The sequence below is a fragment of the Eptatretus burgeri genome, chromosome 4 (assembly GCF_056783735.1).
Source record: "Eptatretus burgeri isolate ZD-2024b chromosome 4, Ebu_testis_v1, whole genome shotgun sequence".
NCBI lineage: Eukaryota > Metazoa > Chordata > Myxini > Myxiniformes > Myxinidae > Eptatretus > Eptatretus burgeri.
The window spans coordinates 44,466,834-44,494,723 of NC_140964.1; the positions used below are offsets into that span (position 1 = coordinate 44,466,834).

The window sequence follows — 27,890 nt, forward strand, 5'->3', positions numbered from 1 at the left end:
TGTATTTTTTATAGATTTTATAGGGTAAATCCAATATGGCTGTCAAACCATGTGACCTATGACATCATATGTGTGACCCTTTTGTTCCTCATGTGGCAGTCATATGTGTAAAGTTTCATCTCGATCTGTTCAGCCATTTCAGAGAAGATTTTTGAAGGTTTTTTTGTTTAAAGAAAAACAATATGGCTGCCGAATCGCGTGACTGATGACGTCATCAACAAAATTTATGGACCATTTTATCCCGAGATCTTCTTCTTCTTTCGACTGCTCCCGTTAGGGGTCGCCACAGCGGATCATCCGTATGATCCGCATAGTGATTTGGCACATGTTTTACGCCGGATGCCCTTCCTGACGCAACCCTGGTCGCCTCTTACGACACAGGGATCTGGTACACCTATTTTAACCGGGGTATACACCGGCCCAGTACACGAGTACTCACTTCGCCGACCTCGGAAGGATGACAGGCTGAGTCAACCTCCTGGTGTATTAATTCAGTGTCTCAACGGGGCTTGAACTCCGGACCTTTTGGATCCCAAGCCGCTGCCCTAACCACTGCACCAACACCAGGCATTTTATCCCGAGCTGACCCTCAAAAATTTTCATACTGATCAGATGTAGCATTCTACATATGCAATGATGATGTCATAACGAAGGCACCTATGACGTCATAAAAAATCACACTTATTCCTCATATGGAGTGCTTGCCATGTTCCAAGTTTCAATTTTTTCCTTGGTGCGGTTTCAGAGATAGAGGTCCAAAGTTTTTCCATTTTTCCAACATGGCTGCCACACCAATGACCTATGACGTCGTAATTATCATTAAAACATTTTACACGAGTCGTCACTCCGACGGTGAAAGTTTCGTCTCAATCTGACAAGCGGTTGCGGAGAAAAACACGAAAGTTCTGTGCGGACAAACAGACAGACGGACAGACAAACAGACTCAACTGCAATACCCAACCGAGATTACATGCAAGAAGCAACAACCTGCCGACTGCTTATCTATCTATAATTCCAGCAATGTGTGTGTACGTGTGTGTGTGTCTGTGTCTGTGTCTGTGTCTGTGTCTGTGTCTGTGTCTGTGTCTGTGTCTGTGTCTGTGTCTGTGTGTGTGAGTGACCGCTGTTTCTCGACAACCACTGGTCCGATCTAATTGAAACTTGCCAGGTTTATTGCTGGGGACCTGAGGATGTGCCTTTTCAAGGTTTTATATTGATCGGACAAGTGGTTCCCAAGTTATGGCCATTTATTTACCAACCCAATGACAGGACACGTTGCTGCGTAGGCGTGGCCGATGGGGAAGGGAAGCTCATCCCGTTCCCCATTACGTGTTACAACGTACGGACTTCCGGATAATGATGACTTACTGTATTCTAATAATTTCTCGATTTCTTATGCACATTTATAGATAAACACAATGCCCCAATCCAGTCGTCCTTTACGAGAGCGAAGGAACGGCCTGTGTGGTTGTTTGAAAGGTTAAAAAAAAAATTGCACATACGGCCACGTACCAGTTATTCAAAACAACTCACTTCACTGGAAAACGTGGGGACAGAAATAATGTACTGTACCATACTGTAAATGGTGGGGACTTGTAATACCCTCTCCCACCTGGAGGTGGCGCTATACGATATGCATTAACATAGAGAATTTGTGTCTTCCCCCCACTCCCAAGATCAACGGAAAAGATAAAAACACCCCTATACATTAATTGGGACATGCTGATCCTATGCAGCAACTCTGGATGTAATTGGTCCAGAACTTTAGGAGTAGCGAGCGACACACACACACACACACACACACACACACACACACACACACACACACACACACACACACACACACGGACACGGACACACACACACGGACACACACACACGTATACACACACACGTACACACACACACGTACACACACGTACACACACATACACGTACACACACACGTACACACACACGTACACACACACACGTACACACACGTACACACACACACACGTACACACACCTACACACACGTACACACACACACGTACACGTACACACACACACGTACACACACACACGTACACACACACACACGTACACACACGTACACGAACGTACACACACACACGTACACACACACACACGTACACACACACACGTACACACACACGTACACGTACACACACACGTACACGTACATACACACACGTACACACACACACCCACACACACAGGTACACACACGTACACACGTACGCACACATACACACGCACACACCTACACACACACGCACACACACACGCGTACACACACACACGTACACACACACACGTACACACACACACGTACACACGTATACACACACACACACACGTAGACACACACACGTAGACACACACACACACGCACACACACACACACGTACACACACACACACACACACGTACACACACACGTACACACACACACGTACACACACACACGTACACACACACACGTACACACACACACGTACACACACACACATACACGTACACACACACACGTACACACACGCACACACACGCGTACACACACACACGTACAGACACACACACACGTACACACACACGGACACGGACACACACACGGACACGGACACGGACACGCACACGGACACACACACACGTGTACACACACACACACACACGTACACACACACGCACACACACGTACACACACGTACACACACGTACACACGTACACACACGTACACACACGTACACACGTACACACACACACGTACACACACACACGTACACACACACACGTACACACACACATGTACACACACGTACACACACACGTACACACACACGTACACACACACACGTACACACACACACACGTACACACACACACACGTACACACACACGTACACACACACACGTACACACACACACGTACACACACACACGTACACACGTACACACACGTACACACGTACACACACGTACGCGCGTGCACGCACGGACACACACACACGGACACACACGGACACACACACACACGCGTATACACACACACACACACACGTACACACACACACACACACACACACGTACACACACACACGTACACACACACACACCCACACTAATTATTATTGATCATAACAATAGAATTGTACATCATGGAGTACCCCGCCGCGGGGTGTGCCGTCGCGCTCGCACTGCGTCCAGTGTATCCGTTGATATCTCCGCACGCGGCCGGACGTGCCTCGGGTGTCGAGTCCGCGGCGTCACTGCAGATGATCCGCCCGACGCGCTGCTCTCGCGGGGACGTCACGCCAACTCCGATCCGTCGCGTACTCCCGATGATTGGCGAGTGTGTATCGAACTCGCGCCCTCGTGTGCGTCTCATGGGGATCATGATGGAGACGGGGAGTGGCCTCCGTTGAAACATTTCAACGCGACGGACGGACGCCCGCCGGTCTTCAGAAGGGGCATTGAGCAGCGGCTCTTGCGTCCGTCGATAGCTTTGGCACATTTACACCGAGAGGAGAGTAAGTACAACTCGGGGGAGCTGGAGCGATCAAATTCCCGTTTTCCTGTGGAGTGTTGCTCACCTGCAAGGTGTTCCACCCTGCGCCATGGTGACCCCCCCCCCCCATATCATTGGGTTGCCGCTTCTCATCGAAGCGAGTTGGCCGTTCGGACCACCGAGGTTGTGGGGCATCCCGTCCTCACGACTCCTTGCACTTCCGAATAATCAGATGAATTTATAGAACTGTTAGTGTCACCAGTTGGTGGTTCTTTGAGAGAAACCCCTCGACGGGAAGCGCTCAATTGTTTCAAGGAAATATGAGCAACCGTGACCCAGGCAGAGGTCACTTGGTCCGACATGCCTGTGCTTTATCCACCTCTCCCCATCAATTTTATCCAACAGTTAATTTACTTAATTTCACTGGGAGTGGGGGGAGAGGAGGAAGAGTGGTGAAGCATGAGAGCTTCATGTTCATGTTCAGGATATCAAGCTGCCTACTAGTCCAGCCAATACCACTGTACCCCGATACTACATCCCCGATGCTTCGAACGACATCTCGAATTCTGCCTTAAATCATGGAAAATTGTAGTCTTAGCCGTGAAGGCTTGCATCATTCCTCGCCGAAGAACAGGTGGAACGCACAATGTTGATCGAAGCGTGCTTATGCTGTGGAAAGGAAAGAAAAGCTGTCGTTTCGGGCATTAGCCCTTCGTTGGAACAACAGCAGACGAGATAGCCTGAAGGTTGATGCAGATATAGATTGCGAATGTGACGGAGCGTGAAAAGGGACGAGGAGAGAGAACTTGGAAGAGGGGAAGTTGAGAAAAGGAGGAGAGAGGCAGGATAGATCAAATAAGAAGGGGAAAAAAAAACAAAGTGGGGAAAAGATTGAAAAGTTGGACAAGACTGGAGGTAAAAGTGAATGAAAATCGCTCGTTCATCCGGTGTGGTGCCAGGACCCAATCCTGAAGATTTTCCTTTGTTCTTTAAACTTTTGACTATCTGTCGGACTGAAGTGGTGAAATACACTAGAGACTGCCGGGTGACTGATCGAATGTCCGGGAGTGTCGCACAATTAGTTTGTAGAGATCTGTGTTCTTGGTTCGTACCGAGGAAGTGATCGCCCAGTCTTTGCCCCATCGTAGACGGTAGATCTTCTTGCATAGAGTGCACGAGATGCCATAGATGACATTCTCCAAGGAGCAGTCATAGTGGTCCATGACTTTAACACTTATTTTGGGCTATGAGATTGAAGTGGTTGTTTTGATGAATGAGCAGGTGTTACAGTGACTCCTGAATGCTTAAAAATATTCCTGTTGGGAAGGCAGAGGGTAATAATCCTTTAACTGGGACTTTAACCCTTACGAAGCATCTAGCACTTACCGGCCGCTTCTCGAAGCTTCTGGTTTCCTCTCGCAGCTTCTGGTTTCCTCTCGCAGCTTCTGGTTTCCTCTCGCAGCTTCTGGTTTCCTCCCGCAGCTTCTGGTTTCCTCCCGCCGCTTCTGGTTTCCTCCCGCTGCTTCTGGTTTCCTCCCACCGCTTCTGGTTTCCTCCCGCCGCTTCTGGTTTCCTCCCGCCGCTTCTGGTTTCCTCCCGCCGCTTCTGGTTTCCTCCCGCAGCTTCTGGTTTCCTCCCGCAGCTTCTGGTTTCCTCTCGCAGCTTCTGGTTTCCTCCCGCCGCTTCTGGTTTCCTCCCGCCGCTTCTGGTTTCCTCCCGCAGCTTCTGGTTTCCTCCCGCAGCTTCTGGTTTCCTCCCGCCACTTCTAGTTTCCTCCCGCAGCTTCTGGTTTCCTCCCGCAGCTTCTGGTTTCCTCCCGCCGCTTCTAGTTTCCTCCCGCAGCTTCTGGTTTCCTCCCGCAGCTTCTGGTTTCCTCTCGCAGCTTCTGGTTTCCTCCCGCAGCTTCTGGTTTCCTCCCGCAGCTTCTGGTTTCCTCCCGCCGCTTCTGGTTTCCTCCCGCCGCTTCTGGTTTCCTCCCGCAGCTTCTGGTTTCCTCCCGCAGCTTCTGGTTTCCTCCCGCAGCTTCTGGTTTCCTCCCGCCGCTTCTGGTTTCCTCCCGCCGCTTCTGGTTTCCTTCCGCAGCTTCTGGTTTCCTCCCGCCACTTCTGGTTTCCTCCCACAGCTTCTGGTTTCCTCCCGCCGCTTCTGGTTTCCTCCCGCAGATTCTGGTTTCCTCCCACCGCTTCTGGTTTCCTGTGGGCGATAGTTGCTGTGGTCAGGACATCAGATTAAGCGTTTGCACACCAATCATGAATTGATGCACATTTAGACAGATTATGAATGAATCGATTAAAAGGATTGGTGGGATTTAAAGTAAGTACAGGAGGAATAGTGGGGGATTTAGAAACATTACAAAATTGAAGGGGTGACCTTTAACCCTGTTTAGAAATACCCAGACACGTTATGAGCCTTGTACTCTAATACCGTACACTTTATGCTTAACATTTGATAATGGAATAACTATACTATTGTAATGGTAAGCTGGTCTGACCCGGTTGTCTGGTTTGAATCCAATGAGTTTCTGAGCAACCACGCAAGTCCCTCACCTCAGGCTTCCCGCCGGATCCTCGCATCCAAAGGCCGCATTTCTGTGCAGATTCATATCTTTGCGCAGGGCAAGTGGCATGCTGACGACAATCACAGAATAGATCTTGGCTTTGGCTGAACAACCACAACCCACGTGATGCCGTGAACTCCAACGGTACTAGACTGTGGCCAATGTTTACCTTCAACAAAATTTATTCAGAGCCACCAGATGAAACCGTTGGAGTGGAGCAAGTCAACAGGGCCCCCATGCACTCTGTACTTAAAGGTTGACACTCAGTTGCATAAGCACTTATCCAACAACAGCCACGAGGTTCGCTCCAGCTCTCACCGTGACACGCCAGCTCAAAAACCTTGACCAGCGACCGAGGTGAGGCGATGATGCTGACTACCGACCCGAGCGAGCAATCTCTTGCGCTTTTATTTCCGGCCATGGTACTTAACTTCTACGGGTCATTGTTGATTTGCCTAGATCCCCCCCCTCCACCTCCCCTCATTGGTTCTTTAATTCAGGGATGTGAACGTACTGTGATCAGATTGATCACCAGGAACAAGTGCTATGCCAAGGACTGGTTTAGGGTGGTTATGACTCACTCAGGTTGCGAAGAGTTCTTGTGCAGACAGGGTGATGAAATAGGGGAAGAATACACAGAATGAGATTGGAAAATTGGGTCCAAAAAGAAACACTGGGAAGGTAGACGCTATCTGTCGTATACACAATGTATGTCTTTACACACGAAGTACGATAATGTTACGTTTGTAGGGGGTGTAGGAATCACCTTAGAACAGTTAGAAATGGATAGCTTTGTGTGCTCCGTGTTCGGGTAGTTCAGCCATCTCGATGTATTAAGTAGGGACATGTTAGCTTAAGAAATGTCCTGTTTAAATATGCATCATACGAAGGGTGATGCGTTGTCCAATAAATAACTGGGATTAAGGTGAATGACTTGTATGTGGAACCATATATTATCTCCTGGTGAGGTCTTGGAAGAAAGAGGGAGGAGTTAAGAGAGACGGAGACAGAGACAGACAAGCCGGTAGGCGACATGGGTGGTCCATAAATAATTGCATACTAGTCATACAGTTTTTGATGGATCGGGCGGAATTTTTTTGACAAAGAGGTTGATTATAGTGCGCATAAAAGCGCGGAAGCCGATTTTTGATTTTCGAAAAAAAAATATATAAAAATATTTTTCGGATTTTTTTCAAAAATTTCAGTCCCGTTGCTGGGCAACGGTGGTGTCCATAGCAACGGTGCTCAAAAGCATACAACTAGATCCTGGTATGAACCTCCCAGTCAAGTTTCATCAAAATTGGTTGACTCCTCTGGCCTCCAGAGCTGTCCATTACATACATACAGACAGACGGAAAACCTGAGAATAACGGTAGTCTCGCGACCACCCAAAAGAAAAAAAAAGAAGAAAAAAAACACAAACTCTGAGAGAGGCTTCAGTCTTCGGGTTTTCCGTTCTCCTGACAGAGTCGCGTGTGGTCTCCTTGGTCTTGGTCTCCTGGAGTGTGGCAGTTTTTTTCATCACTTGGTTCGTCGCCTGCTTCGTTACCTGCCAAGAGATACGGCCTCACCCGGTTCTTGTTCCCTTCCCTGTCGATGCTTTAGTCTGTAGTGTGGTGCTTTCATTTCTTTATTCCCCTTGTAAAGAATTGTTTATTGTGAATTTGTGTTTCCTTTACCCCTCCCCGCCCACCTCCTCATCCCATCATCATTACCCCGCCGTCGTGTTCTATTCTTTGGGCTCAGCGTGTTCGATTCTTCACCTGTTTTGCACATTTGTTTGTGACATATTTGGTGACCCTCTTCCTCTCTGAGGTATTTGTCTGATGCTTTGTTTTCTAACTGCTGTATTATTGTTTCAAGGTTAATTTTATGTTGTCTGTTTTTGTTGGTTTGCCTTGTACAAATGCGCACTTGGTGCACTTATCCAGTCAAAATTCCATTTGAAAATCCTCGGAAAACCGCTTTACTAGTTTTAGCTGTTCTGTCAATTTTTCCTCATTCGGTGTGAAGATCTTTAAATCATTCATATACAGTAGGTGTGTCACCTTTCCTGTTTCTCTGGATGTTCTTCTATTGGTTGTGAGGGTGTGTCCGTGTCCTTGTTACCCTCGCCGAAGGAGAGGGTGTTGCGTTCGTTTCCGTTTGTTACTTGGCAATTTTGTTTTTTTTGACAAGTATGTTGATCGTGTGTGTGCGCGCGTGTTCGTTTGGCTCTCCGCTCACCTCCAGCCCAAACCGCTCAACCGATTGCTGTGAAATTTTCAGAGATTAATTTCACCAACCCTGCGACGGTCCCGCATTGAAGTTTCATAAAATTCGGTCTCCAGAAAAGGTCTACATCGGTCAATAGGCCAATTTGAGCCAAATTTTCTAAAATCCTCAAATTTCATCCGATTGACTTGAAATTTGAACAGGATTTGCACATCAGGTCACTGAATTCAACCACCTATTAATTTTGAGGTAAACAGGCGAAAAGGTCAAATAGTTCAAAAGGCCAATTTGGGCCAAATTTTTTAAAATCCTCAATTTTCATCTGATTGAGTTGAAATTTGAAAAGGATTTACATATTAGGTCACTGAATTTAACCACCTATTGTTTTTGGGGTTACCATCGGCAAAAAAGGTCAACATAGACCAAAAGGTCAACACAGGCCAAATTTCTAAAACCTCAATTTTCATCCAATTAACTTGAAATTTGAACAGCATTTGTATATCATGTCACTGAATTCAACATATTAATTTTGAGGTAAACATAGGCCAAAGGGCCAATTTGGGCCAGATTTTCTAAAATCCTCAATTTTCATCTGATTGACTTGAAATTTGAAGAAGAGTTGCACATTTGGTCACTGAATTCAACTACCAATTGATTTAAGGTCAAAAGGTCAACACAGGCCTAATTTCTAAAATTGATAGATAGGGCCAAAAACTAAATATTTCACGAAATATCAAAAAGTTGTGGACGAGTGATGACAAAACAAGTTGGATGAGTTGAATAGGTTACAAGAACAAGGGGGTTGGATTTTGGTTTGGATCCAGCCCATCAGTGGGATACAAAATGTGAACTGTTCTACCTGGCAGAGGTATCCCCTCCACCGAGTGCCATTCCACTTTGTGCTGTTTTGCCAAATTGTCACTCAGTGATTTTTCATTTGTTTCTTTGTTTGTCTGTCTGTCTTCTGTCTGTTTGTTTGTTTGTCCGCACAGAACTTTTGTGTTTTTCTCTGCAACAGATTGTTGGATTCAGACGAAATTTTCACCATAGTTTTGACTACTCATGTAGAATGTTTTATTGTTAATTGTGACATCATAGGTCCCATGGTGTGGCAGCCATGTAGGAAAAACGGGAAAGATTTGGACCTCTGTATCTCTGAAACTGCACCAAGGAAAAAATTTAAACTTGGCACATCGCAAGTACTCCTCATGGGGGATGTGTGATTTTTTTTTTTGGACATCATAGGTCCCTTCGTATGATGTCACAATTGCATATGTAGAATGTTACTTCTGATCAGTAGGAAATTTTTTGAGGGTCGTCTCAGGATAAAATGGTCCACAGAAAAAAAAATTGAGGATGTCATCGGTCACGTGATTTGACAGCCGTATTGTTTAATAAAATAAAAAAAACCTTCAATAATGCTCTCTTAAGTGGCTGAACAGATCGAGGCAAAGTTTTACAAGTATGACCGCCTATCCATGAAGAACAAAAGGTTCACACATATGATGTCAAAGGTCATATGGTATTGGATTTACCCAAAAACCTATAAAAATCTTCTCCAGAATGGGTGGACAAATCAAGGGGAAACTTCACACAACTGTTCCCCAAGTCTTGGGGTTACATGTTTGTTGAGGAATAATTGATAGGTCGCATGGTATGGCAGCCATATTGCATTGAAGAAAAATATTAAATTATGTTTTTTCTGGAACTGCTTAAACAATAAACATGAATCTTCATATTTATGGTCTAATTATGTTGGGGAATATATGTTTTAATTTTCAACTTGATTGGACACAAGGTCTGGCAGGTAGAATTATTTATTTTTTTGATCTGGGTTATTTTTATTGGTTCACGAAAAAATATTTACACGAAAAATATAATTGGTTCACGAAAAAATATTTTCACGAAAAATATGTGACCACTATATTCGTTATTGTTGTGTGTCTGTCTGTCTGTCTGTCTGTCTGTCTGTCTGTATGTGTCTGTCTGTCTGTCCCGAGCATGGCTCCGTGGGTTTTGATCCGATCCTGATGAAATTTTGGTGGGAGGTTTATATCATGATCTAGTTGTGTTTTCCTGAAAATGGGCATGGTGCGCCCACTATGGGCGGAGCCACGCCCAAAAAACATGTGTTTTTAGGGGGTAGCCAATTTCAATTTGCATCTTCTTGGGGTTTTGTCGAATCTGACAGGGGTTTTGGTATTTGATTAGCCCAATGGCACCTGCATAGTCCCATGGAGCTCGATTTTTCATTTTCATCCCAAGGTTAAGGTCACAAGGTCATGAACTTAGAAAATTGCGATTTTGACATAAAAAACTTTCTTCTCCGAGTGGTTTGTCGAATCTGGCAGGGGTTTCTGTATTTGGTTAGCCCAACGGCACCTGCATAGCTCCACGGAGCTCGATTTTTTTTTTTTTCATTTTAGTCCCAAGGTCAAGGTCAAGGTCATGAACTTAGAAAATTTCGAATTTTAACATAAAAATCAGACGACCGCCCAAACTTTGAGAGCTAGGATGACAATATTTTTATGCATAATCTTGAGGTCATTCCCCACCTAAAGTTTTGAAACCATTTTGCTCTCTCTCGGACACCTTGCCCGTGGCGCCCCCTTCAAGTTTGTTTTTACGCTGATTTCATCAAAGTATGGATAATCCGAGGAGTGCGAAATGCCATATAGCCTATATGACGTTGTATTGTTCCTGGAATGTTCCAGAGGGAGTTTTGCACCAAAGGTCATAATCATTGACCTTTGACCTTTAAAGTTCACAAAGGTCAAATTTTCAAAGTTGTGGGAATCGAACCGGGTTTTCGACCTTCTTTGATGAACTAACTCCATTAAGCTAAAGCACGTATCCTGTTTCCTTATTTTAATGTCCACAACATTGTTTTGGGACCTTTAAAGGTTATGCAAATGTATAATTTTTGAAGTTGTTGAACGAAACCAGGGTTTCGACATTTTGCAGTGAATAACCTGTCACTCGTACCACATCATGTTGATCATTTTTATAACTTGGTCAAACATTATCACATTGTCTCATCCTTGACTTCTGAAACAATCTACATGGTCAAATACCGCTCATGAACCATCGTCGTCTTCAGACTTGTTTTATTTTATTATTGTTTTTTGAATAAGGCTCATTTGGTTGTGCCTGGATGGGTTTGAGGGGAGAGGAGTAGCAGCTGAAATGTGAATCCTATCCAGGTTCCTCTTGATGACTTCATCTTTGCTTTTTGCTTGTTCGGGTTCCTTCTGAGAACTCCAATGCAGGATTGTACCTCTTTGGTCTTCCATTTGATTTGAATTGAATTTATTTTAATCCCATTCTAAATTCAATTGAATAATCATGAAAATCGTCATGGGTTAGGGCCAGGTGTCAAATGAAAGCGGGGTTGCATCAAAGCGAGACGTCTTTGTACCTGGTCATAAAGGTCATAAATTATAAAGTGGCAGTTCTAATTATGTCTCTTATTAATTACTTAACACACCAGGACACAAACACCACACAAAAATACACCACGCAAAACAAGGTCTGGTGAGGGTCTGCAATCTCTGATTGCTCTTTCTAGTTTGTTAATGAGGTTACTCAGTGGGTCCAGAGCCAGACAAAACAAGAGGGGAGAAAGACTGTCTCCCTGGAAGATCCCATGCCATATCTTCACATCTCATATTTCAATATTTTCTTCTGAGTGCTGTCACGTCAATGTGGTATTGCAGAGCTCCATTGCTTTCTCAATCAGTTTGATTATTTGAGGATTGTATTTGTATATTTGCATGCATTTTATCATCCACGAATATGGGGCACTGTCAAAAGCTTTCTTGTAGTCTACATAGGCGATGGACAATTTAGTTCTTCACCTTTTGCAATTTTCAAGTACGGCCTTGTTCAGTAGTAGGTGGTCAATTGTTCCATAACAAACTCTCTTAAATCCCTTTTGTTCTGCGTCTAAACCTCCTTATTGTGTTAGGCGATGGTACATCATTTCTGTGATGATTCCTGTTCGAAGTTTGCATGTCGTTGGTCGGCATGTTATTGGCTGGTATTTTTGAGGAAGTTGGGTTTCTTCAGATTTTGGGATGAGAAAGGTGTTTCCTTCTACAAGCCACTCATCCACTGTCTTTTCCTCTTGGATCAGTTTGATTCTGTTTGTACCATATCCTGATAATAATGTGTGGACTGTGCTTCCCTGCTGATGGACCGCCTCTGGTGGCTTGTACCTGTTGCTGTGTATGAGGCTGGGGACTGGGGAGTAACTGCTGACATCTATCTATTTGGGTTCTTCCAAAAATCTCCAGACATGTAGTAAGGGGTCTTTCACTCAGAGAGTAGTTAATGCATGGAATCGTCTCCCTGGAAAGGTAGTGGCAGCATAAACGGTAGATAAGTTAAAATTGGAATTAGATAGGTACCTGGATGTTTTGGAGACTTTTAGGTAGCTTGACAGCACGGATGGATGATTGTGTCCATCTGTGCGGAGTGTTGTTTGTGGGGGGGTTGTGTTTCTCACCCAAGAATTGCCTTCGTCCACTCCCCCCCCCCTCCAACCCCCCCAGAAATTAAGAATAAAAGAAACCTCAAAAAGCCACAAAAAACATTTTGCATTTTTTCTTATTAACCTCCGCCATCTTCAAAGATGGATGGAGGTTACTGTTTTCACCCCTTTATGTTTGTTTGTTATCTTGCCAAAACGAAGTTTTTGCAAGATATGTTAGTCAGCTTGTATGTTTTTATCTTGCCAAAACGAAGTTTTTGCAAGATGTTAGTCAGCTTTTATTTTTTAATTTTTTTATTTTTTCTTTTGTTTGTCTGTAATCACGTATAAAAAATTCTGCAGAGCACAGTTATCATTGGAAATTTTAGTAACTTCGCATATCAGAGGCCTATAGAGGTCCCTTTCAGTGCATTAAACTTTGAAGGTCAAGGTCAAAGGTCAAGGTCACTTTGTCGCAAATCAGAGGAATCGACGAAACCCTTATTTTTTGAGTAATTTTGATCGGATAGTCTTCAAACTTCATGGGAATATAGTTCATGGTCTGGCGCTCAGCTGATTAATTTTTGGTGGCGATTGGCCTTGACTTTCATGGTTTGCACCTAAGGTCAAACATATTTGACCCCAAGATCAAATTTTCAAGTTTTAGGAACCACATTGTGTAGTACCTCAAATTAAACACCTCGATGAGTGCTTTCTAGATATGTCAAGCTTGAGACATTATGACGTCATTTGGTGACGTTATGTGGCAAAAGCATATTTTTCATGGTTACTCTGCAGAACGATTCTCATCGGAATCTCTCGTAGGCAGATATTCCTCAAGGAGTCGCTCCTGGTGGATCGCAGCTCTGTTCACCTCAGTGTGACCTTAAAGAAGTCACTCGTGGTCACCTTTTGGCAAGATACGGGTTTTTTGTTTGTTTTTGAACAGTATTACAGAAAAACTCCCCGACAGATTTCGACGAAACTTGGTGGGGGGGGCGGGATTAGGTATGGTCCAAGGATCATGCCATTAAATTTTGGACTTGGGCCCCCCCCCCAAAAAAAATTGTTAGAGAAAAAAAAATTTTTTTTTTTGCATTTCTACATGTTTTAAGTGATTTCCAACCCCCCCCCCCCCAAAGTTTTTTTACCCCCACCCCAAAAAAAAATTTTTTTTTTTGCATTTCTACATGTTTTAAGTGATTTCCACCCCCCTGAAAAAAATTACGCCGTGCAAAAAAAATATTTTGAGAATTTTTTTTGGTTTAGCATTTCTACATATTTTAAGTGATTTCCTCGCGCCCCCCCAAAAAAATTGATAACATTTTTTTTTGCATTTTTACATGTTCTAAGTGATTTCCAACCACCCCCAAAAAATTGTTACCCCCCCCCAAAAAAGGCGAATTTTTTTTTGCATTTCTACATGTTTTAAGTGATTTCCAACCCCCCCAAAAAAAAGTTGTTAGAGAAAAAAAAAATTCAACTTTTTTTCAACAAAATTTCGATTTTTTTTTTTTTTTTTTGCATTTCTACATGTTTTAAGTGATTTCCATCCCCCCCCAAAAAAAATTGTTACCCCCCCCAAAAAAAATTGTTAGAGAAAATTTTTTTTTTGCATTTCTACATATTTTAAATGATTTCCAACCCCCCCAAAAAAAATTGAGAAAAACTTTTTTTTGCATTTTTACATGTTTTAAGTGATTTCCAACCCCTCCAAAAATTGTTACCCCCGCCCCCAATTTTTTTTTTTGACATTTCTACATGTTTTTAGTGATTTCCAACCCCCCCCCAAAAAAAATTGTTGGAGAAATTTTTTTTTTTTGCATTTCTACATATTTTAAATGATTTCCAACCCCCCCAAAAAAATTGTTTGAGAAAAACTTTTTTTTTTGCATTTTTACATGTTTTAAGTGATTTCCAACCCCCCCTCCCAAAGAAAATTGTTAGAGAAAAAAATTTTTGCAACTTTTTTTTCAACAAAATTTCGATTTTTTTTTCATTTTTACATGCTTTAAGTGATTTCCAACACCCCCCCCCCAAAAAAAAATGGAGAAAAGAACTATAACTCTGTCAGCACTGTTGACATCATATTTAATGAATAAGATATAAGGTTCACTTGAGTGACCCAGTAATATTGGCGGTGGAGGTTTTGCACTCTCCCGAGTGCTCCCCCTCTAGTTTTAATATAAATTGATCTGCCGTTGACACGGTGCAGGCATGACGGACCAAATGGCCTCCTCTTGCGTCTCATGAGCTTGTGTACGTTTGCGGAATTCATACACCAGACGTCATCGCACATTGTTTATTTTTTTTTTTTTCGAATCGAAATGCCGTGACTTCGAGCTTGGAAAACCGGTTTGGTATTGCAATTAAAGGAGTATGTGCTCAATATAGCCACATCGCGTTGAATTGAAGCAATGAAACAAACGAAGAATTAAAACACAACAATATTTATGAGGTAGTTATGTTAAAGGCTGATTGGAGCCTTAATTCGTTCCGAAAAAACAAACCCATCACTATCTCCCGCGTTTTATATTTTTATTTTATTTTATTGCGTCGGTAAAGTGGTAACTGTCGTCACTGGTTCCTCGGAAAGCGACGTCGCAATTGCCTCAGTTCATCGGTCACGTGATCGCTGAAACAGTACTGCGCATGCGCAAGTTATTCGGCGCCTTCAATGTGGGGTGTGATAAGTGGGCGTGGTTGGTGGGTGTGGCTTAAGGGGAGCAGGTGGAAGTGTGAGAGAGAGGAAGAGGAAGAGGGTGTGAAGCTGTGCTTTCAGATAAATAAACTTGAAATAGACTGCATAACGATCCGGGGGTTTGTCAATTTATCCTCCACTGTCCTCCCTCCCCCATCCTCCCCCCTCCCCTCAGCGGCGACGTGTGTGGGGTCGCGATGCTGTGACACCGGGGTCGCGCGTCATCGCCTCGCCAGGTATGATCGACTGTGTATTTGCTGCGCCTGTGTCTGCCACATACCCCCATCCCCGGGATTTCCGCCCGACGGTTTTGCTGTGGAGACTTGTTTATCGGATTTTATATTCTGTGTGAAGTCCTTCTCGCCGGTATATGTATATACACATTTCCATTCCTCATGAATTTTTAATTTCCTCGTGACGATTCGGCCTTGTTGATTTGTTCACGTCCCATCTTGTCACGAGAATGTTAGATTTTTCAATGTTTTAATTTATTTAATTCCTCTTCATTTCCTCACAGAAACTGTGGTCAGCTTTTTCCTCAGCGCTTCCGTGCTCGCCTCACCCCTTTCGCTGCGCCAAACCACGCCCCTTCGCAGCCCAAAACCACGCCCCTTCTCAGCCCCAAACCACGCCCCTTTAAACCACTGACGTTTTGCAGCCCAAACTCTCTCCCCCTCGTGGAGTTCTATCAAGTGTTCGCAAAGTTAAACCTTCTGTGCACCACGAGTAAAATGGCTCAATGAATAAATTGCTAAAGGAAGATCCAGGGTCTTGTGAAAGGGTAAAAATATATCTGATGATGTAATTACGTCACAGGGAAAGGCCATTCGGCTAAATTCGTCTGTGCCATGTGTATACAGACAAACGTGCAAGTCCAATTCAGATGAAAAGCCGCCGATTGTATGTCTCCATGTATGTGTGAAGCCTTGAGTGGGCTTCACGGTTAACGTGGCTGTAGTCTCAGCAATGAACGATTTAGGTTGGACAAAAATGTTATCAAAACTTTCTCACCTGAAATGACTTCATTGGCGATATGTCTTATCAGAAAAAAAACCCCACCCAAATCCTCCCATGGGAAACCTTGTTTTGACCTCAAATCCAAGATGGCCGACATTGTACAGGTGCAAAACTTAAAATGGACCTAATTTTGGAAAGAAACACTTTTAAGGTGTCATTTTTTTTAAACTAATTTGAGGACCCCCATTCGTTTAGTAATACTTATAAGATCGTTAGATATCAAGGCCATATGTCAAGGTCAAGGTCAACGTTAAATTTGACCGAAATTGTATCAAGAGTGATGCCAAAATGATGGTTGTTGATAAAATATATTGGTTGTTATTGCCACATATACCATTAAGATGCTCATTCATTTAGTAATAGTTTTGAGGTGATTGGATATCTAGATCATGTGATAAATTCAAGGTCAAGGTCAAATTTGATCCTAATTTGACCCTGAATTTGATCAAAATGATGCAAATCGACTCAAAATAAAGTACAATGGATGTATCATTTTCAATGGACTCTTTCAAGATGTCCATTCACTTATTTATGAGATTGGCATCGAGATCATAATCATAGCTGTAAGCTCACCAATATCTACTCCATGTGTAACAGCCGCATTTTTCTTGTCGATAACTGACTCAGAATACGATGAACAGAAGCCAAGGTTGAAGAGTAAGTGAATCAGGTTGCGATGACCATATTTCTGATCGAGTGTGACGCACAAACCGACTTGTAGAGGAGAGAGGAAAGCTCTAGGACAAGTGGCACTCATGATGGCTTGGCCGATAGATGCACATCGCAGATCTGCAGTTTTACTTTTGATGATGGTCTGTAGAAGCAAGCACAAGGAAGGAGGCAGAATGGTGAGATTATGATCAATGGATTTCATATCTGCTGCGTCTGGATACTTATCTTAATTTCGTTTCGTATTTCGCTGCCCACAACTTTGATAAGCGAATCCATGTCCTTGGAATCTTCATTCAATTGTGTATGTGCTTCTTGAATCAACTGCTTGACATTCGAGGACAGCGTGACGATAAGTGGCTGTTGTTTTGATGATGTGATTGAGATGCTGCTGCCATAGTGAGCATAGAGTTGTCGCTGGAGTGATCTCTTGGAGTACACTTCACCACCACCAGCACTGCCATTATGGTCCTTCTCCATGATTTTGTGTAGTTCATCTAAAGTGACTGTTTTGTCATCGTTGTTCTCCAGGTATTCAATGACATGCATGAAGGCCGATTTCCTCTCCTCATCAACTGCTCCGCTTGGACGTCCTCGCTTCTTAGGAAGCGCTCCATCAGTGGCAGTAGATGGTGCATCCAACTGCAAATTACGGGGTGACATGAAGTATTGGTAGCATCTACGATGGTAAATGGCCTCCTCTGCAGGCAGATCGTTGATGCATGAGAGTCTATATGATACAGCATCGGCCCACTCATCTACTTTGCTTGCACAACGTTCTGCACATCTTCTTGTAATCGTTGCTTTCACCTGGAGCAGCATGACCCTACAGAATTCATAATCATTATTGTTTGGATGTCGCTTGATCTTTTCTTGATCAACCAACTCTCCACACAGATAACAGTCAGTATGGAAACAGAATTTCTTGACATCAGATCTGAGTTTCTGTGCTGAGGAAGAATCACAGTCATGTTTACGTTTGCGCATTTGCTCATATCGCCTAGTATTAGTGTGAGCTTTACGACATCTCTCATGCACATACTGCTTCTCATTGTCGTCAAATGCATGAATCGGGATAGTCTTTACTGGATTTAGTTCATTGTATTTGACACTGAAATCATTGATTGCAGCAAGACCTTTGCGACTGACACATGCAAGATCCTTCACAGTGAATGTTATATTCTCCTCGCACAGTAAACAAACTGCGTCCTGACTGGACACTGCCATTACGGTCCTATCTGAAACAAAAATAATAATATACTGATGGAGAGGATTACAAATTTCAACACAGTCAAATTAACGCAATCAGCCCTCAACGTTTCGTGGATTTCCATTGCGTTGAGCCCTCAAGAATTCCAGAATTTGGTCTGGAGTTGGTGCAAGTGGTGGGGTTGATTGGGGATGGGTGTTGAGGGTGGGATCTGGGTGGGGTTTGCATTCAGATTGAGGGTAGAATTAGCATTAGAGAGGAGATTAACAACGTGCATGATGGCATAATGCTCTATGACGTCCATGATGTCTTAATGTTACATTTCGTCACATAACGTCATAATAACCCGTATATATACGGGTCTCATCCCCCAACACTTTGGCCAGAAACCCGTATTTTGATGGGTCTCGGGCCAAATGAGTTAACTAATGTGATCTATCGGTGATGATGCCACACTGAGCGATTTCCCGGGTTAATACGCGTCATTTGGTGAGCTTTGAGATTAAATTTTACAATGACCTTGACCTTAACACATAATCGTGACCTCTAATGGTTCTGAAAATTTCACTAAATGAACGGGGGGAGTCAGATTAGTTAAAAATGACACCTTAAAAGTGTTTCTATGTTGTTTCTTTCCAAAATTAGGTCCATTTTAAGTTTTGCACCTGTACAATGTTGACCATCTTGGATTTGAGGTCAAAACGAGGTTTCCCATGGGCGGATTTGGGTGGGGTTTTTTTTTCTGATGAGACATACCACCAATGAAGACATTTCAGGTGAAAAAGCTTTGATAACATTTTTGTCCAACCTCTATGGATCATGATCCGTTCGTTGCTGTGCCTACTGGCTTAAGATCTGAGAGTGCTAAGTTTGAACACCTGTCATGCTATTGCATACGTAACAATAAACGGGTTGACTCGGTTGCCATCTTTCCGAGGTCAGCAAAATGAGTACCTGGAAAACGATGAGCCACTCCAATGTGTTGTGCCGGAGTGGATGGACGTCCCGTCCAGGATTGTGCTCCCGAGCCAAGGAAAAACTGCCTTGGAAGGCCAATGAAGATGCGAAAGGAGTGGTTCCTCGTCATAATCTTCTTCACATTCCTCGTCACCATCTTCTTCTTCTTCTTCTTCTTCTTCTTCTTCTTCTTCTTCTTCTTCTGCTCTTCTTCTTCTTCTTCTTCTTCACCATGTATGCCCATGCTGGTGGTGCATGTGAGCATGGGCACCATTAAAATGGGCCATTTTAACACCTACCGAGGGAGAAGGGGAGATAACCTAGTTAAAAGGCAAACTAATATATGCATATTGGTTCTTGGTCAAATTTGAATATAAAGAGAATATTTTATAAAGAGTGAAAGGTGGTGTCACCAGTATATTTATTAGGGGGAGGAGGGTGTAACCAGAGTTTTTATAAATGGGGTAGGAGGGTGCAACCAGAATATTTATTAGGGGGGATGGGGGGGTACAACCAACATTTTTATATATTGAGGGTGTGCGGCACCAAACACATCGCATCATACAAGATATTTCACTGACACTAATTTGTCACCGGACAGAGTGAGGATTGAATAGTTTACAAACTTCCCATTTGCATTGTTAGTTGTACAGCTAACCCAAATCATGGCATCGGTCCAGTTTACCGGCACACAATCGTCCACTCTTTTCCAAAGACTTCACATGTTGGAATGTCCTAAAGCTGGATCCGGCTTGTTCTGTCATGCTGAAACATAGCCGAATGCTCTAACTGTCTCAGAAAGGTAGATATCGAATTTCCTTGTATTATTACATGGACAATACTGTAACTTATCTTGAATAGTCAAGTAGAATGGAGCAGGTCTGGGAATGAACGCGGGACCGATGGCTCGCTTGTAGCAAAAGAGCTCTTTTTGCTGAATGAATGAATGAATCGATGAGTGAGTGAGAATACGAGTAACCCGACAGCTCTTTTGAGAGCTGGCTATCTCACATCCAAGCAGATTTGAAACCAAGAGTCGATGAATTTGTCTCCATCAAGCTCTATATTTTGTTCTCCGTTTTTGCAATGCTTATGGTATCCAGCACTTTATCCACGTGTGTACCCAGGAGTGCAAGATGAGATGCAGGAGCCCCACCCACAGTAGAGGGCAGCATTTATTTGCACTGTCTGTAAATGACTTTTAAGGGATGAAAACTTGAGTGCCAAGGAAGTACTTTTCTGAGTGGAGTGTTCCAATTTTCCATCTGAGTTTAGAGCTCTTGGTATAATTGTGGAATGTTCTACAACAGTCTATCATCTTATGATTACCTCTGTCACCGAAGGTGAAGGAGGTTATGTTTTCACCCTTTTCTGTTTGTTTGTGTACAGGATATCTCAAAAAGTTGTGGATGGATCCGGATGAAATTTTGTGGGCAGGTTGGGTGAGTGGCAAGGACGAACTAATTAGATTTTGGTGAAGATCCGGATCCAGATCTGATAATTTTTTAAGTGATTCTTCACCATTGAGCGATCGTACTGAACCGATATATAGCACGATATCTCAAAAAGATGTGGATGGATTCGGATGAAACTTGGTGGACAGGTTGGGTGTGTGACCACGACAAACTAATTCGATATTTGTGAAGATCCGAATCCGGATCTGGATACGAGAATTATTTAAAATGATTCTTCACCATTGAGAGATTGGGCTCAAAAACAATATATAGCACGATATTTCAAAAATGTATTGGGCTTGATATGTTCTCATGGATCAGGCATTATGGGGCAGAGGTATGCGATCTACCGAGTGCCCTTCGAGTTATTACTATTGTTGTTTTTCTCCAGTCATTTTGAGATTCACAATTAACCAGCATGCTGTGGTGTCCTCACATTACAGCTCAACTCGCACATGGAAATATTGAATTGGAGGCAAGGATGGGGATTTCTTCACTAATCATTCAGCTAAACTTATTTTTTCTTGCTGATGTCAGTGCAGTCGAGTTATTCTGAACACAAGTCTGTAATTCACTTTTAAGTCCAAGGGTTGACCAATGCAGAAATACACATGATCAAGGCTCATTTATGGAAAGGGGGGGGGGGAATCACCATAAGCTGGGAAAGGGGAGTGCTTGGGAATGGGGTAATTTGGTGCAGAAGAGATCATGAGTATGGACCTGAGGTAGGGGTGACAAATGGTATTGAAGCTCTGGAGGAAAGAATGGGACTGAATAGACTGGGGAAGTTGATTCCACAGGCAAAAGAAAAGAGGAACAAAAGAGTGGAGGTGAGAAGTGAGCCTGTATTTCAGGAGTTCAACAACAAGAGAATTACTGGCACACTGAGTGCGTGTGCCCTGCAGAAAATTGGGAGGGACAGATCCAAGAGAGGGCAGAAGGTGCAAGACCAAAAAGGAAGCAGTGGAATACAGAAAAGCCACCAACCTGTCTACAATGTGAGAGTAACAGGCCTAGATACTCAACATCATCATGGGAAATCCCAATTATTTTGATGGCCTTACTTTCCACGGTATCAAGTCAGGCAAGGCAGGGGAGCTAGCCCAAAAGGTGAGAGCAGTAAGCTCTGAATGAAGGCTTTGTAGGTTGTCAAAAGTTCAGAATGGCCAAGGAAAGACCTTGCGCGATGGGGGATGCCCATTCGGCGACTGGCTTTGCAGACCATCTTGGAAACATGGCCTGCCCAAAAAAGATCAAGCCTGAGGATGAGGCCCAAAAGTTTGATTGACTTAACCTCTTATAGTGGTTCATTTAGGAAGTAGATGGGAGGGTTTACCAGATGGTCCTTTTGGAGCGATAGGGTGAGTGTGTGGGATTTGTCGGGGTTGGAATATGTTAGCATAGGTTAATATCTATTTGGTTGGCCTGTTTGGCATTCCCATCTGAATACATCACTCATGACTCAAAGATCCCAGATTCAAATACATTTTCTTTATTTCCTGTTGTGATTTGTCCATTGTCTATTAACGTCCTTGTAATTGATGTCATGTACAAGGATATAAATGGCTTCCCCTATCCCTTTTCTTGTACAAATTCCTCCCATGAGCTTTGGATTGCTGTTGAAGATACAGGATATACATATGGTTTAATTTTTTTAATTTTACTTTAAATAAATCAAATACTGTATATCAGACCAAATACAAAGAGTTACAGCTTCTGATATAGTACTGTAACGGACGTCGCCTCTGGATAACTCTAAAGAGGCCGGCACGCCTTTGAAGACTACGATAAGTCAGTCACCTCTGAACATCCCACGGGATTCCATGCCCAGTCGTGTTATCATACAAAGAAGACCAAGTATGAGCGAATATTGTGCCGTCAGTCATGCATCAAATCTTGATTGCCAAGTTGGCCGAGTGGAACCAATATTGCGGAAATGCTTTCTCCGATCTATAAGCCCAGATAAAATCTGGCTGGTCACTGATGGCTGCCTTGCGTCACCATCAAAATGGACAGGATGAGTCAAGACAGTTTCTTTCTAAAGATGGTTTTTACTGAACAGGGCATGTATTTACAGGCAGACTTACAAACATATTTATAATGGTACATATTCAGTGTCCTTATCCCCTCAGCGACACCCACGCCATCGGATCCTTATTCTGTCACTGAACACACGATGTGATTTGGGCCACACGTGCATCTGATGTGAAGAGAGAGATGACTGAGGGGGAAGATTATGAGAGAGATGAGGAGAGAAGAAGAATATGGGAACATGTCGAACCCCTGCACACCTTGTGCCAACTCGGCTGAGTTAGCACCGCCAAAAAGTTCTGGCTAGATGTTTTTTCGGCATGGACCCCCTCACGCTCCGCTCTTGTTTCTCCCTCTGTGCCGCCATGCGCCGTGCTTTTCCGTGCGCCCGGTGATGAGATGTCCGCAGCGTGAACTCCATGCAGATTTTGGGGGAAAATGCTCGAGGTGTATGATGCGAAGTGAGGGGCCGGTGCAGCCAGATGGTGGAAGTGTAGCAACTGGAATTCAAGATGAAGGATGTGTGAGTATGTGAAAGCGAGGCATGATAACGAGAGAAAAAGTGAAAGATAAAATACAAAAAGAGCAATCAGAGATTGCAGACGTTCGACAGGATTTGTTTTGCGTAGTTTTGTGTGGTGTTTGTGTTCTGATGTGTTATGTAATTAATAATATACAAAACTAGAACTTCCACTTGATGACCGGGTACCAAGATGTCCCACTTTGATCGGACACCTGACCCTGACCCATGACGTTTATTATTACCCTCGCTGAAGGAGAGGGTATTGCCTTTGGGTCCGTTAGTTTGTCTGTTTGTCCACACAGAACTTTCGTGTTGTTCTCTGCAACCGCTTGTCGGATTGAGACAAAACTTTCACCAGAGGAGTAACTACTCATGTAGAATATTTTAATGATAATTATGATGTCATAGGTCACGTGGTGTGGCAGCAATGTTGGAAAAACGGAAAAAAAACTTTGGACCTCGAGCTCTGAAACCGTACCACAAAAATAATTGAAACTCGGCATGCAGCAAGTACTCCTCATGGCGAATGAGCGTGATATTTTTAATGACATCATAGGTGCCTTCATTATGACATGATAATTACATATGTAGAATGCTCCATGTGATCAGTATGAAAATTTTTGAGGGTCATCTCAAGATAAAATGGTCCACATAAAAAAAATTTGACGACTTCATCGGTCACATGCTTCAGCAGCCATATTGTGCTTTTTCTTTTTATTTTCATAAAAAAAACCTTCAAAAATCTTCTCTGAAGTGGCTGAACAGATCGAGGCGAAACTACACATATGACCGACTCCACATGATGAACAAAAGGTTTACACATATGATGTCAAAGTTCACATGGTTTGGCAGCTGTATTGGATTTACCCTAAAACCTATAAAATAAATCTTCTCTAGAATGGCTGGATAGATCGATGGGAAACTTCACAATCATGATCTAGTGGTGTTGGGGAATATATGTTTTAAATTTCAAACTGATCGGAAACATGGTCGAGCAGCCAGAATTTAATGTTTTTGATCTGAGTTGTTTTTCATTGATTAATTTATTTTATGTTAAAAAGTTATTTTTTTTAATTTTTTTGGAATAAGGCTCACTTGTCTGTGCCTGGATGGGTTTGAGGGTAGAGGAGTAGCAGCTGAAATGTGAATCCTATCCAGGTTTCTCCTGATGACTTCATCTTTGCTTCTTGCTTGTTTGGGTTTCTTCTGATAACTCCAATGCAGGATTGTACCCATTTGGTCTTCTATTTGATTTGAATTGAATTTATTTTAATCCCATTCTAAATTTAATTGAATAATAAACATCACAGGTCAGGGTCAAGTGTCTGATCAAAGGGGGTTGTCTTGCTACACGGTCATCACTGCCAGCAGTTTTAAAGTGACAGTTCTAGTTATTTGTATTATTAGTTATGTAACACACCAGTATACAAACACCATGCAGAACAAATCCTGGTGAGGGTCTGCAATATCTGATTGCTCTTTTTCTTGTTCGATTTTGTTTTATTTTCGATGCAGATCCGGCCTATTGGTGGGTTACAAACGTGTAAACTGTTCAGCCTGGCAGAGGTATGCTCTCATCCGAGTGCCGTTCAAGTTAGCTGTTGGTGTGACTTGGCTGGGATTTGAACTTCCGACTTCCCAGACTCGGAGCGGATATTCCATTTGTTTCTGTAGATTAAAATTGGTTTCGCAAGAATTTGGTGTAAAAATGATGCAACGAACCCTTGGTTCAGTGTCCCATCATGGAAGGGATGGACCCTGTCTCTTCTCAATGAGGAATCTTATTCATTCTTATCAAGGGATTTTTCTCCTCCTCCTCCTCCTTCTCCTCCTCCTTCTCCTCCTTCTCCTCCTTCTTCTTCTCATCCTCCTACTCCTCCTTCTTCAGATCCCCTCCACAGATCTTTCATTCCACCAATCTAAGTTGATTAAATGGCAAATAGGAAAATGGATCATGAATGCATCTGGAAATGTTTCTGATCAGTTTCCTTCTGGTTCCACATGGGTGTCTAATGCCTGTTAATGCTGTAAAAGTATACAATGCAGGCCCCTGTGCCTTTGGAGGATAAATTGCAAGATGCTTTTTTCAGGCTTTCAATGCCACATTGTGATGCAATTATCCGTGAAAGGGATCACTTTCAAGGCTCAATGTACACCTACACTTTCAAGAAAACAAAGGCAAAGACTGCAGTCCAATCGTCACAGTATCCAGGAATTGAACCATACCAGGAATCTTCCCTTCGTGAGATATTTGTTCATTTGGGAAGGCTGAATAAGTTAATCAATTTGTGTACTTTGTCCAGCAGGTTGAGGCTCATGAAAGGACTCGATAAATATTTCACAATAATCATGTCGGCTTCCTTCCTTTACGTTCAGCGTGTGAAAGGTTACGAGCATGGACAATCCCCACAATTTGGCATCCATGGGGTGGAGGAAATTCCTCCTTAAATAGGTAATGCCCTGCTGCGTGAGGTGAGAAAGGAGGCGCCATTGTTGTGACGTCACTGGTATCTAAAGTTCCCCGGGAGGTGACGGCACTTCCCCCAAGCTCAGTGAATGTGTTTGTTTTGTCAGTCTTGTACTGTGTTGCGTATGCTCATCTGTATGTCCAGGAGTTTTTGTGTGGCAGCTCTGCCACGAGCCTTAGATAATGTAAAATAATAATTTAAAAAATACCTTTATTGCCTTTGTGCAACTGTGATATTGCGTTAAAAAAACAAGTGAAACCAACTCAAATCAAGGTTTGTTTTTGTTTGTTTGTTTTATTACTATTATTTTTTGCCAACCAAATATTGTACAAGCTTTCATTAAAGAATAAGTTGTACAATTTTTGAAAATTTGTTTTGTGGAATAACTTCCTTTATAATGCTTCTACTCTATCCCTGGCAGTCGTTAACACTACGAGGAAGAATGGTGGACGACAAAGTTGCCATCTTAACAGATGATGAAGAAGCTCAGAAACACCATCACATCCTCACGGAAGCTGCCACCAACAGCATCGCTTCGACCTCGACACAGCCTCTGTCCCAGGACACGACCCCGAACGATGACGGTGGTGAGGAGGACCCGGACTGCTTTGAACGGCGCTGTCTACAGATCAACGATGACCTCATCATCTCAAAAGCTTTTTATTTCTTTTACTTCTCTGCTTATGGATCTTTGTTCCCACTACTCCCTGTTTACTATAAGCAGCTTGGCATCAATGCCAGCCAAAATGGACTCTTGGTTGGGATTCGCTACTTTATTGAGTTCTGCAGTACACCACTGTGGGGTGCAGTTGCTGATCATTTCAAAAAGGGCAAACTCATCCTGCTTTTCACACTTTTCTGTTGGATTGGCTTCAACCTTGGCATCGGCTTTGTGCCTCCGGCCCATGTGACGTGCGTGCACCTGATTCCTTCTGTCCAAGCTCCCAATACATCTTCGGCTAACACCACAAGTGTACCATTGCCTTCTCCGCGAAAGCCTGTTATCCGAAGCATGATGGATCCCAGTCGTCCCTCTAAGGGCCGAAACAAGCGAGCCGCTGGAAGCATATCTACCGTCTCACCAACAACTTTTCCTTCAACACTTCCATTGACCTCTTTATCAACACCTTTGTTTCCATTAAGTATGAATCCTGAAACGAGCGACTTTGGCATTGAAGCGAATGAGACAAATATGTCTACGACTGTACCATTGACCACACCTGTTATGAACAGCTATGAAATAGTGTATGACAAGCAGGATGTTGATGCAATCTTCTTGCTCATTCTGCTTCTTGTGATAGTTGGCGAATTTTTCAGTGCTCCGGCCCTCACCATTGTTGATACGGTGACCCTACTCTACTTGGGAAGTCACCGAGATCAATATGGAAGGCAGCGCATGTGGGGTTCCTTGGGATGGGGTATCTTCATGCTTGCCATAGGGTTGGTCATAGACCATGCTACAGACAACCCTTCCATCATTCTAGAGACGCCCTGCATCTTGAAAGACTGGCATAACTACCGAATCGCTTTTATCGCTTTCGCTACCTTAGTCACAATGACGTTCGCTGTGGCCACACAGTTTCACTTCAACTACCAAAGGTTTGAGAACAGTGAGGCTACAGAAGGGATCGAAATACCGCCGGTGGACAGCACAGCTCCGACAGCGCCCACCGACGGAAGCTCCCGGGTTCAAAGGGAATACGGTTACAGGGACCTCCTTAAAATTCTGTGCAATATGCGCTATGTCTCTGTGCTCTATGTGGCATGGTTCATGGGCTTCTGCTATGGCTTCATATTCACTTTCCTCTTCTGGCACTTGGGAGATATCGGGGGAAGCACAACGCTGTTTGGCCTCTGTTCACTCATTGACCACTTTTCTGAGCTCACGGCATACTTCTTGAGCCACTACCTCATTGGTCTGATTGGTCACATAAGGTAAGGACTCGGTTGCATATTGTGCTTCTGGAAAATAAAGCGAAGTATGCTGTCATTAATTTTTCCAAAATATTCCTTCACAGTGAAATATCCTTGTTTTTTTTTTATCAAATCACAAAAGGACATTTATTGAGGCACAAGTTAAAAGGTTTTGCTTAGAATCCCTTTTAG

The 27,890-nt window shown here is 43.3% G+C and overlaps 1 protein-coding gene across 4 annotated transcripts in view; it reads left to right on the forward strand.

Annotated features, from left to right (window-relative positions):
- The first annotated feature begins 3,251 nt into the window (after window positions 1-3,251).
- MFSD6 (major facilitator superfamily domain containing 6) overlaps window positions 3,252-27,890 on the forward strand; it is a 36,912-nt gene continuing 12,273 nt past the window's right edge. Inside the window, exons 1-4 of one of the 4 annotated variants that reach the window (XM_085877783.1) lie at window positions 3,252-3,534; window positions 15,631-15,691; window positions 17,673-17,828; window positions 26,206-27,719. In XM_085877783.1, the coding sequence (XP_085733909.1) occupies window positions 17,826-17,828; window positions 26,206-27,719 (1,517 nt within the window). In that variant the 5' untranslated portion in view covers window positions 3,252-3,534; window positions 15,631-15,691; window positions 17,673-17,825. The other 3 variants (XM_085877787.1, XM_085877786.1, XM_085877785.1) reach the window with 3 other exon arrangements.